Genomic DNA, 13300 nt, shown 5'->3' on the forward strand with positions numbered 1-13300 from the left:
GAAACCATCACCAGAAATCGTCATTATCAAACAAAACCATGGTCATGACCATGAGTTATTAGAGTAGTTATCCTCCTACGCCCTTTCGTATCGCTGTCTTTATTCTTTCTCCGAGGCCAACATCATGTTTAATGGATCCGAATGTGATGGAGATTTCATCTAACCTAGTAACCGTAACTAAGGAGGGCGGGGCTTGACATCGGGTCAATTCTGGTTCTGGAACTTTGAAATTAATATCAACCAGCTATTATTTCAGATTTAGTAGTATGAAAGGATTCATTGCACTCTTGCTACTAAGGTACATGTGTGGAGACAAGGACGTCAGAGCCACTGACTTCTGACTACATTTGAGTTTCCAACAGTTCAACCCTCCCCGATGTATTGTATTGAAAGAGCTGCAAATTGTATCTTGGTAACACTAGACTACAAAGCAAAAGAAGACTTGAGGTAAACACAAAAATGTCAGTCAAACACTGTTTTTTTTTTCATCTCCACAGTTCCAAGTGTGATATTTTTCTGAACAAGGTTAGCTTGGGGATAGCTATTCTTTTCACATGTCTTAGTAAAGGCCATTGTGTTTCTCGGTTTTGTGACAACAAAAACTTCGACTTTGACACATTTTACCAGATAAGCCTTTTTCCATCCGTTCAGTCAGGCAGCTCTACTATTACTGGAGGAAGGAACGAGAGAAAGACACGCTGGTGAATATAACAGGACAGAAAAAGAAGAGTTGGGAAAGAAGAAGTGGTAACCATGAGGAGGTGTGATAGGAGTGATTTAAGGTCATCTCAAAGGCTACAGAAACAACACGCCCAAAGTCGATAGTGAAAGTCAATACTCAAATTGGCCACAAAAATGCAAGGCCTCACCCAGAGCTAAGTGTTTTAAAGGGGAATTCCACTTTCTAACAAATATCTGTTAAAGAACCCACGATGGGAAAGAGACAAGGTAAGACTGACTTCAGCATCAACTATTGATGGTTGTTGTAAATAGGAGAAAACAAAAGACAAACAATGCATTAATGTTTTCTAGCACCACTTAAAATTCTCCCTCTAAAAAGTTTCCTAAGGCTAATTAAGTTAGCATTGGATGCTAACTAACTTGACACCGCAAGAGTCTCTAGAGTAAGTCGTGGGATGTCTGAATTTCTTGAGGCTCATATAGTGAGCTTTCACTCGCTTCTTTAGTTGTGTCTCTTCCTCGTTAAAGTGAAAAAAACCTTCTCGGTTCAATAGGTTTTTGTTAGCGGCTAACAAGTAAATGTGGCACATCTGGGTTTTTTTAGGCTCATTCAGTTAGCTGTAGCCTGCTTCGTATCTGCTAATTCAAAAGGTTTTTGTTATAGGTGCTAAATAGCTCTAAAACTACCTAAGGTTTTTAAAAATGTTTCTGAGATGCCCTGATGAATTTTGCATAAAACATTTTGCACTGCCTTTTTCTTGATCGCTGTTCTCGAGCCAGAGCTGAAACTGTAACAACCCCAAAGTAAGTGTGTGTGCCCATTACTCTGTGTTAATGTCCTCTTAACTTTGCTTTACTGGCTCACACCCCAAAAACAATGTACAAATAGAGACTAAGTCACATGCAGCACACTTTTAAGGAGAAGGCTTTACTGATAACATTGTAGGCCTAACTATGGGTCTTGGGGACATACAGACAATACATAAAAAATTAAAGGATTCTGCGACTTAGCGACCAATAACACTTGACTCAGACGTTTGGAACAAACTACCGTAATGCAAAGTCAAACTTTTCAAGGCAGCCTTGATCATCGTCATCAGTTTTACATTTAAAGCTCAACATATTGCTTCCCTCAGCAAGTACTTTGTCAACTCCTCTTTCAGCTTGTTGGCCCGCTAGCCGAGCCTGTGTGTTAATATTTGACTCTCTGTTCTGTCAACTAACATAAAATGTTCTTAATGCAGAGCAGACTACAAAGTGAGACTGGCAGCAGGGGCCCCGCGTTAGCAATGACTCAGCCATTGACTGGAGCGTTGTGTTGTCCTGATTGATCAGTTTTCATTAAAGTACAAATACGCTGTCTGGCAGAGGATGAGATGTCTTCTTAATGCACTAAGCAGCTCTTCAAAATAATGGCCCTGCTTCAGTCACCTGTAAAACTATTCCACACTGATTCTGAGGTGATGAAAGAAAGAAAAAAGAGAGCGTAAGAGAGCTTGTGAAAAAAGGGAAAAAGAAAAGAAAAGGAAAAAGTTGGAGGTTGGGCTCTCTTGCGCAGGGAAGGAAGACAATTTCACATCCAGACATCATTAGATGGTAATAGAGTGAAGAACTGTGCGCAGGCTGATATTCTGCTTCTGTGAAACCTGCTGCTGCTGCCCGCTGCAAATTCATTTCTCATCTCATATAGAGGAAGGAAGGAAAAAAAGGCAGTGCGAGAAACTCTCATGTAGGAGCGAGAGAGATTGCAGACAGGAAAGAAGTATGACATGTTAAAATAAGCAGAGATATCACACAAAAAGGTGTCGTTCATACCATTCGCTGCTTAAATATAGCAGAGGCAATTTGCCCGAGACAGAAGGAGAGACAGCGTGTGACGCGAATACGACTACTCACTCGGTAGGAATCCTAAGGTAACACTTCATGCCCACACGGCCTTAGACATGCTAAACTGAGAGCAGCCTTCGATCCCACCCTCCCGCCTGCTGATTGACAGCCGCAGTGCAGGTGTGGTGCACTGCCTGAATGGAGAACGAGACTCGGGTATGCTGGCAGAGGGGAGGCGAAGAGAGCTGGGATGTAAAGCGAGTAAAAAAAAAAAATAAAAAAAAAAAAAGGTAGGGGGAGAAGAGAGGGCAGAGTGGAGCGGAGCGAGGCGGGAGAGAAGCTAGCGAGGAGTCTACTCTGGCTGATTTATGGGAGCAGGTCAGTGCCGAGGCACACGTGTGACACTAATGCACAAGGACGGGACAGATGTAGGAGTGAGTGCTGAGTGGCAGTCTGTCATGCACCCATCCTTCAGTTCACCTCCACCCTGAAAGTCTGCTCTGCAAATACTGCGAGGAGTTAAAGGTGACAGAGTCCCTCCCTGGAGTTTGTGAAACTAGTTCTGAACGGATTTGACAATCAGTCAGAGAAACGTCGACAGATCGACTGAGATAGACAACACTACACTAGCGGTCTGTTTTTATTCGTCTGTCGTCTAAATGTCATCAGTCAGTAACCAACTTGGTTGTATTCCATCACATTATAGGAACATTTCCTCTGAGTATAGCAACATGGGACATTACATGCAAGCATTTACACACTCAGCGCTTCAGATCCGCTATCTTTCTGTTTGTGAGGAAAATGTTCGATCTGACTATAAACCCCAAAACAGTCATTAAATAGATTTCAAGGTGCTTGATTGATTACATCTCTCGCCCCCCCCGCCCCTTTCTTTCAACCACTAACTATATGCTGTCACAGACTGAGCCACTAAGAGCACTTTAACACACTTTCCCTGCGTGTGTCACAGGATAATGAACATGTAGCCACTCTGCTTCGGCCTTTCATATAAGACAACATCTACTTAAAGCAGACGTGGATGTGCATCTTTCAACAACTGACTCATATAAGACCAAGTATAAATACATTCTGGAGATTGTATTAATTTCAAGCTTTGCTGCAATCTGTGTACTGGAGGTAGTAATCAGCGTGTTTATGTAAATATTATGTTAATATAATGTATAATGTTAGCATTGAGAAGTTGTTGAGAATATTTGAACAACGCCCCGATATGAGTGTCCGCTTTGAAGTCAGCCTCAAGTGGACACTCAGGGAAGTGCAGTGTTTTGCTCCATTGGCTTCATTTCTCCAACGCCGCAGTTATCACCAAAAAGCAGAATAAATAGCACTACTAAACAACAGGATGTGACGTCCAGTTCATGCTACACCTGCTAGAGTGACTTGGATCGTTTATCAATTCATAATTGAAACTGTACGGGCGATTTGACATCCATCGGGATGATTAAAAGTAAAGCAACATGAGTGAACCAGAACACCATGAACTTCTACATATGAAATGAATGTAGAGTACACAGCTAAAGACGAGTAGATCAAATCTCCTTTTGTTTTAAGAACTGAAGCAGAGACCATTTTTTTTCACAACAGTTGACCTGAGAAAATCCAGCGTAGATGCCCTCCGGCTCCGGCTCCACTGCACCGGAGAACTGTGCGAACGTACGAGTGTAGTGGTTGTTCTTCTCGTGTCTTAAAAAACAGCAAGATGTCTCGAGATAAAAAAAAAAAAAAGGATGAAAATGATAGATGTGGTGGATGCGGAGCAATAGTGCAGCTCAGCCTCACTTACACGAGAACACTAATTCTGCCTCTGTGATATCAGTCTGAGTTTCCTTCAAACAGCTTGTTCACATAAAACTGAGAACAAAAGTAACAGGGACAAGAGATGATGAATATGTCTGTCTGTTTTCGTCGCTGTGAGCATCTTAATAGAATTTTAGGTCAACCTTCATAGGTTTGACTTTAAAGAAATCCGTCAAGAAGTGGACATTTTAAAGGTTTGTATACGTCAAGGTAAAATATCTTTGAGGGTGGATGCCACTTAAGGTCGGCACAAATTCAGACAATCCGAGCAAGCGCCTGTTGACACAGAACAGGAGCCCCAACCATCTTGTTCAGGAGTCGGTTTGGACGCTCAGCAGGAATGAACTGGATATGAAGCCTTCATTCTCATATGACTGAGAATTAAAGGTTTGCCATTCGCCTTGCAGGTAGCCTGCACAGCGTCAGTGAAAAGGACCATGAAAAAAGCAGAAGCCTCAGGCTAACAGTACAATGCCGTTCCTTCATGCATGCTGGTGGGAACGGAGGATAAAGCAACAAACACATTTGGTTAAAGTATGAAATGTAGTATCTGTATCTTTGGCTTGCCAGTATGGCCCGTGAATCTGTGCCTGTGGTTGCTCCAGCAGACGCAGTAAAAAGAGGATGTTAATGAACTGCTGTCACACGTAGGCTGGTGCCTTTGAGGCAGCCGTCAGGATTCTCTCCACGTCCTCAGTCTGTTTGCAGTGTGGAGGCTGTGATGTGCTGCCTGACTGCAGAGAGTCGCTCACGGCCAGACAGGAGGGGACCGACTCAGTACAGGGGGTCCCTGCTGCGGTCCTACTCTCTCACCAGCAGTGTGTGTGTGTGTGTGTGTGTGTGTGTGTGTGTGTGCATCCTTGTGAGACATTTATGTTTGCTTTAGCGTCGGTGAATCTGTAATCAGGGGAAAAGTGAGGGAACATTTATCTTGCAAGAAGAGTCTCTTAAAGCAAAAGTCTCCTGCAGACTTCTTTTCATTTCAACGACAGAAAAGCAAAAATATGTTTGTTTGTTTGTGTGTGTGCCTGGGTGTAATTGTGTGGGTGTGTTTGTGTACGGAACATGGATCCAGTTTGCCCACTGCTCTCCAATGCAATCTGCCACTGCTGCACCCTGGGTAGTGTCAGAATGGTTTGGGCACCCGCTGTGCCACCTGTCACCCCCAGCCCCGAGGCTCTCTGCCAGTCCAGCCGCCCGACACCGAGGCCCAGCCTCAATTAAATTGCTTTCACACAGCCAGGATTGGGTTTCCTTTCCCCGACAGGAGATTTATCTTTCTGCACTGACATTGTTATCCTTTACCTTCACTGTGGTCATCTCCGTGTAAGATCTGGGCACAGGTCTCACTCTGTCGACATTCAAAGCCAATGAAAATGTTGCAGTAAACAGTGACACACATTTGTGATTTAAAAGCCGAGAGTTTAATTTAGTATCTAAATCTGACTGGAAATAAACTGAACTTTAGTTTAGTCTGTTTCTCGACACTGCGGAGCATCGGTGGTCACATTTTCATAGTCATCTGCCTGGCTGAGCACCAAAAAAATTGGCAAATAAAAACCAGCATAGTGCTGCCATAAAAGAGATTGTCTCATTTAATTAGGGATCAGAAGAGGAAACAGAAGCTCGACCATCTAAAAAAAAATATTTCATGTGGCCACTGAATGGCACGTTTTAAAAACATTCACTGAGATGCCCCTATTTGTTCCCAATGCAATGAGCACAGTGATTATTGTTCGCTCTGTAGCGTTAGCTAGTGGCAGATAATGGAGCTAAACTGTGATCTAATAACACTAAACACCTCTGAGGTTTCAGGATATTTTAATACTTCTACACATTTGAGATGCCCATTTCTTTAAACCAGCACACTCTTAATGTTCAGGAGCATGAAAAAGTGCTGAAGCTTGAAACAAAACGTAATTTAAACAGATGAAAACTAGCCTTCTGGCTAATTCTGTTTTTTTTTTTTAACCATGTATAATCATGTGTTTTATGAAATTGCACTGTCGCCTTTTAAATAAATTAATACTAATACTAACCTAAAGCTGCTGCAATCCAAAGAGAAGGAGCACTGCCTTCACACAGACATGTTGGTTGACAGTGTATTTATGCAAGTGTCTTTGCATGAACATGAGAAGATCAGCAAACAGATATGACACACGCAATAAAAAAATCTGGAGCTTTAAAGAAAATGTGTTTTTTTAATTAAAAGTCATTTTTAATACTTTTCACTTGCGTTCTTTTATGAACATAAACCCTGAATTACATCGTTCGAAGGCTTTTGTGGAATCGGGTTTCCAGGGAGTTGTAGTCTTAAGTGTTGAACCACACCTTCGGACATCTGCAGGGGCGGGAAACCTCCTTATCAGCTCAGTTGCTAATGACGTTATCTCAAGAACTCAGCAAACAGGGTACCCCCTTGAAGGGGAATTCGGGGACTATCTCGTGAAGCATGACATCTGGCTCCACCAAACATCTGAGTAAGCAGATTGGCCCTGCAGGCCTGGCGCGACAGCCGATGAGGAAGCGAGGAGATGTGGGAGAAGTGATCTGAACAGCCCTGCTGCTCAAGCTGTCACTTTAGCTTGGTTTGGCTCAGTCACATTGTCCGTGGCTCTGAAGCATCAGGGCTCACACTCTTCTGACTGCCGCTGCCCTGCCGGCACCGAGCCAGGTCGTTCAGCAGAGAGCTTCGATCAGCACGCACTCTTTTCTTGCTCGCTTTTCATCCTCTCCTTCTTCTGCTTAGTCCCTCTCAGCAGGGCTCCGGCTTCTCTATCTTATAGTTCTCCCTTTTCTCCTCCTGCTTTCTTATACTTTTCTTCAACAGATGCCACAAAATGAAATCCATTGTAATCTGCTGGGTTTTTTGTTTTGTTGTTTTTTTTTGGCTTTTCCCAGTGCTTGTACTGCACTCTGAGCTACTCATACGCTCGCTTCTTCGCGTCTTTGTTCTCCTTTAAGTAGGCGTTCAGTCGCTCAGGAGTCACTGCGACTGCCAGGATACACTTTGACATGTTAAGACAACCACTTAAGATTCCCAGAATGAAAAGCTAACCTGCTATTCATGCACAATTAAACTGCAACTGTCACCGTTTTGTTTGGACCGGAGAATTAAATCGTCACTATTTATCCACTTGGCTTTGCAGGTAATCTGCTCTGAAGCTTTCAATAAAAACACTTAAACACAACATTTTCAAGGTTATCTGTCACAGTTCACCCTTCGGTACAAAAACCTTACATCAAGCCAGCCACCGAAAGAAGAGCATAGTGCAATGGTAGCATATAACGCAGAATATTAGGGGATATAACACGATCCGATGTGAGGTAAGAAAGAAAGGCCTGTTTGTTATTCCACCAAAGTAGAGCAGGAAATGAATTATTAGAGTCAGATAATGACCCACTCACCACAGAATAAACTGTTCTTTTACCTCTCGTTTGTGAAAGGTCAGGGTGTCTTGTTGGTTCAGTGATGAGCGCATGTGTGTATCCACACTGTCTTTTATTATGAGCTGTACTGCTGGTTTTAGCTAAATTATTTGTTTTTCTTCTTCTATCATCCCTAAAAGCTTTTCGGCTGTCGACTGTTCTTCTGCTGCGTTGTTGTTGTCGTTGTTGTTGTTGTTGTTGCTTGGGCTGCTCTGAAAAAGTCCAAATAATGTTGGTCATGACGAGGATTGTCTCCGGCTGATCAACGTCATACCAGCAAGTTAAGACATGTTTCCACCAAGCGGTTGAGTTCTGTTGATTTCGGTGTAGCACACATTTTGCAGCGTTTCCATCCCGGGAAAGATTCCCAAACACCTGATCCGTACCGTCCTACTTTTTGGGACCCTTCTTGTCGGGGTGCCAAGAATATCGATCCGACCGTAAAAAAATTGGAGCTAAACACTGCAGTCCGTTGATTGGTCGAAAGGATCATCCCTTCCAATGAGACAGCGGTAAACAAAACTGTGCCACGTTTAAATATCCAGCCGATTGTTTACGTCTGTTTAGTTTAGTTCACCGCACACAGCCGAACTGATGGATGTCTTCCATCGTTGGTTTTGTTTGTGTTGCGTCTAGCTAACTAATTGCTAATAGGTTAGCGTCATAGCGTCATATGACAGCAGCTAATTGCTAACAGCTAACCTGTTAGCAATTAGCTGCTGACATATGACGCTATTAGACAGCTGATCGGCATCTGGCTTACACACCGCCTACCAAACAGGACACGGGTTGCTGTGGAAACACAAAAAAGGATCGAGGCTTTACCGAACCAAACCGTACCAAACTGTACCGATCCAGACCAGACTGCTGTGTGGAAACGGGGCTTTGGTTACACTCGACCCTGAGTGGTCACCACAGCACAAACAGCACTGCCACCTTCAAGACACCCAAAGAGCATAAGGTATTTACAATGCTGATGCTATATCCCTAACCACCTGGTTCTTTCCCCAACACGACCGTGGAATCAGCTGGGCAGCGGGAGCTAATAGCGAAGCCGTAAAAATGTATTTAGCATCATAAATACGAAAGAAATCCTGCGTCAGCCATAAACTGCATTAGAGCACATTTTCCTTGGAGCACATCTGTATGGGAGATACTACTCACTTGTCTGGCCTTCCAGGCACCTGCAGGCGTAAGCGACATTTGTTAGCACTCTGGATCTGTTCTTCTTTGATGCGAATAAGCCTCTGCAGAGCCAGACACCAGTCCTGGGCCACAGTGGTGTTCAGGTTCTTTAAACGAAGAAAAAAAAACACACCGTTAAAACTTGTTTCTCAGCGGCGGTATATACGGCAGGTCATATAGCTAAGCTATAAGCACACAGGGGAGAACTGTGCATGTACATATATATTTATAGACACTCAAACAAGCTCACATCTTCTCACAGACACTTTTTTTTTTTTTTTTTTATTCTCTCAAATGTGACGTTGAATTTATTTGAACAGCACCAGCATCCATTTTACTGTAAAAGCCAGTCCCTCCAGTCAAATAGAATCGAATCAATTTTCTGCAGTCAATGAGCTGCACAGAAGTGCTTCTTGTATTTGTTCGCTGGACAATATTATATCAGAGAGGAAAGTGAAAATCTGCCGTTTAGTGCCAGGCCGATATCACTCCTCCTGAGGACATTGTGCTCATTAAGTGCAGGGAGGCAAAGGTGCCATCATTAGCCTGACAGGCTCTTTGGTGATTGCAGGAGTGTGTGCCCCCCCCTCGAGCTTTGGAGTGAATGGGAGTGTGAATGTGTGAGAGGCAGACAACTGGGAAGTGTCCTGATTCGAACACTACAGGAGGGGCACTGATGGTTCCTTCTTCTTCTTCTTCTTTCTTTTTTTTTTTGCAACATGGCAAATCTGACACTTCTATTTCAGAGGGAACATCTCGTTCCCACCATTGTGGCTCCGTTGATGAGGATCTAGATGTGAGACTTCCCGAGGTTAGAAATTGAAGATTCAGGACGTGTGTGTGAGGCTGCTGCTTTGATCACATTTTAAACATCTTTAGACTTCTTTTTTTTTTTTTGCACTTTCTGTAAGAGGGAATAGCAAAAAAGAGGTTTCCCCAAACGGTTTCCTTTTACCATCCAAACTTTATCTCTTAGTTTTAATTAACTCTGTAGACTTCTATTTTGATGTTGCTGCCTTTAGGGTGCTCTCAGGGCTTAGGAGCTTGTGGAAGGTAAGCTCAAACATAAAAAAAACCACATACCATATTTTCTTAAGTACATATAAATACATTTTCTCGCGTCAGTGAAAAGTTGTGGTAACAGTCTTATGAACTGTTTGTGATGCTGAGTGCAGTTTTGGGAGAACAAGAAGCTCATCTGAAGGTCACTCTGTGGGCGCATGTCTTTTTTTCTTTTTTTTTTCTTTAAGTGGCCAATTTGAATGAAGGCCTTTTAAGAAACCCAAGAGAGTGCTGTCATAAATGTAGCTGTGACTTCAGTGGTTTGGACCTTGGAGTCGGGTGAACCGAGGAAACCTCGCGCTGACTCTGATGCAGTCATATTAATACTCCAAGAATACAACTTATTTACCGAGGACTTTTCAGGACAGCCAAAGACACGACTCTGTTGAATATAAGTTCATTCATTTTCCTTGTGAGACAGTCCAGCCCACAGTTTTGGGGCACACGTACCTGGTACATCCCCTGCAGCGTGCCCACCAGCAGAGTGACCTCCTCCACCACCGAGAGGTCGTGTTGCAGCTCCTGGAGCTCCTGGTAGAGGCGCGGAGGACCAAGGATGGCTTTGCCTAAGAGGACACGCAAAGCTTAAGAGTTTGGCTTAACACTGACAGATTGACTAACAGCAAGAGGTGCATTTTAAAGTGGCAAAACAACTTCACATAGGTCAGGGTAAAGTCTTCAAAAGGCTTTTTTTCTGACCGACAAAAAAAACCAAGAGACATTCAGTAAACATGAATCCCACACAGAAAATGAGCATTAATAGAAAGTTTGTTTGGAAATGTCCTCACGAATGTAATAAGTATAACTGTTGATTAATCCAATCGACCAATCACTTAAAGTGTATGCTAGATCCTTGCCTTTTGATTAGCCTACATGTTGTGTTTTTGTATTAACACTCCAGACACTTTACTCTTTGTTGACTCTTATTGGTTCAATGTTTTTGTTATTTATGTCATTTACTGCTCTGTGTGTCCCCCGGGGACAAATAAAGTTGTTTTAATTGAATTGAATGTTGTGACGTAAAGCCGGCTCTCCACTCTCTCACATCTTTTCACTCTCTGCTCTTTGGGGTTTGTCTGTTTAATTATCTGATTAGTCGCCCCCATAAAGTCCTCGTGCTCTTCTTGTCGAGGTCTAAGCTCTTTTTGTTCTGTGTTCCAACATTTAAGAGGCCAAAACAATGACAAAAATCCCTTAAACTGTGTGTTTTTGATTAACTGATCATCTAAGAACCAAAAAATGACCCACATTAGATAACATCACAGGGATGACTGTACAAGTATGTGTCCAGAAACCGTCTCGGCGCATGCAGCCACACAACGAGAACGAGGTGACGTTAAATCAGTTATCAGTGTGGCATGACATCACGGAAAAACGGCAAACATGCAAATGAATATAAGACGCTGCCAGCCAGAGGCGGCAATCAGGAACAGGTGTCCAAACGGCTGAAAGCATCCGTTTGAAAAGCCTCTGAGAAGGTCAGAGACATTACCAAAGAGAAGTTTTATAAACACTTCAATGTGTGCCAGAGGAACACGGCTTCAAGTGTGTGTTTAAAATGCACAAACTTCAATACAACATCCCATCCTGTGTCCATGGTCGCTGCCTTTTATTGGTATACAGAAGGGATCAAGCACATGTGCATGATGCAAACAAACCTGAGCTAACAATAGACTGATGGACACTCGCAGACATCATATAGGTACCTCGTATAAGTGACAGCATACGACGTGCTTAATAACCTCGCAGCCTCACAAGCTAATCGTGAATATGCTGCACGAGAGGGCAGATAGCCTAACCATGTGCAGAGGCTACCGTCCTCGTCGCTGTGGGTTCGAATCCCACCTCGGCCCTGGCATTCTCCTCACAACGTTTCCTGTCTCTCTTCTGCTGTCTGATCCAATAAAGGCAAAAAAAACAACAAAAAACAAATATGACTTTAAAAATTAATAAATAAATATGAGTCATTGCTGTTGTGATGCACATATTTGATTTAGTCTTACATTGTATTTGTTTTACATGTAGCTTTTCATTTAGCATATTTCGTTGTTCCTCTCTGTTGTTCAGTGTTTCATACACTACAGGCTGTGCCAACGCCAGATGGAACAAACTGTAGCTGCCCAAACGTCTGACGGCTGCAAATAAATCAGAGAAACCTTTTTGTTTCTTTTCTTTTTTTTTTTCTGTTTTTCCAAAAATCATTTGTGCCATGACCTCCAAAAACCAAGGTACGGTACAAACCGAACTGTGACCTCTGTGTTCCTTTACGACCTTTAAAAAAAAACATGAGCATATTTTGTAGCTACTACCCCGGCGTAGGCAGACAATTCAAAAGGAATTTCAAGGTTGAAACGTCCTTCAGGGAAAAGAGAAACGAAAATATGAAAAGAAGAAGAGACAGCACAGAAAAAGTTGCCTTTTGCTGAAACTCCAGTGGCACTAATAAAAGAGGTTCGATGTCGACGGGATCGATCTTCATTATTTGTGAGTAAAAACAATCAGATGGAGAAACTGATATTTGGGGCTATGATGCCCTTTTTGCTGGCCCGAAAAGAAATGCAGGTGTCTCATTAGACGCAAAATTCAGCATCGATTGGAAGCGTGCTACCTTCAAAGTCTCTCTCTCTCGCTCCCTCTGCTACTGCTGCGAATCGATAGTTGTGTCTCCTCCTGTCTGCCATCCTCCGTCCCAGCTCCCCATGGCCCACATCTTCCCAGCAGGCTCTATGAGATGTGCCTAATTAAATTCTGCTGCTAGATTTCTACTCGTGCGCTGCTCTGCACCGTCACTGCTGCCACATAAAAAAGAAGCCGGAGAGCTGAGCTGTAGGTATGCAGGCTTAGTGAGGCATGCTACCCTAAGGGGGACCTGCCACCTTTTGTCTGTCCACGTGCACAAACAGAGTGAGAGTAAAGTAGTAGAGAGGACGGCGGGAGAGAGGAGGAGTGTTCCTTTAAGAGCTCCTCTGTAGCTTTTTGGGCATTAATAGGATCTTGGTCAAAGGCAGCAGGTGACATCTGTCATCTGTTCAAAGAAATCAATAAGGTAAGACGTCTGAGTATAAAATGGTGCATGCTGCAAAATGCAAGAATGGTGTCTTCCCGTCCTCTGCAGGAGGATTGCATGGACCCCTGTACGGGTCTGTGGAGTCCTCCGGGGCCTGCTGTTGGCTGCAGCCCGAGAGGTGAATGTGCTGAGTTGTAATCCAGCGTAATCCCGTTGGTGAGGCAGGATACGGTTTTCAAACCGAGACATGGATATCCACACCGGCCGCCAGGCACGTAGCTAAACAGTGTG

At 43.4% G+C, this 13300-nt stretch overlaps 1 protein-coding gene across 3 annotated transcripts in view; it reads right to left on the reverse strand.

Moving 5' to 3' along the window:
- Positions 1-13300, reverse strand: part of arhgef10la (Rho guanine nucleotide exchange factor (GEF) 10-like a) — a 136533-nt gene that overhangs the window by 72122 nt on the left and 51111 nt on the right. For all 3 annotated transcript variants that reach the window (XM_079341945.1, XM_079341946.1, XM_079341944.1), the window contains 2 exons: positions 10453-10568; positions 8920-9047 (listed from right to left, as the gene is read on the reverse strand). In XM_079341945.1, coding sequence (XP_079198071.1) covers positions 8920-9047; positions 10453-10568 — 244 coding nt within the window. The remainder of the gene's footprint in view (positions 1-8919; positions 9048-10452; positions 10569-13300) is intronic.

Source organism: Symphodus melops (genome assembly GCF_947650265.1).
Source record: "Symphodus melops genome assembly, chromosome: 4".
Lineage (NCBI taxonomy): Eukaryota > Metazoa > Chordata > Actinopteri > Labriformes > Labridae > Symphodus > Symphodus melops.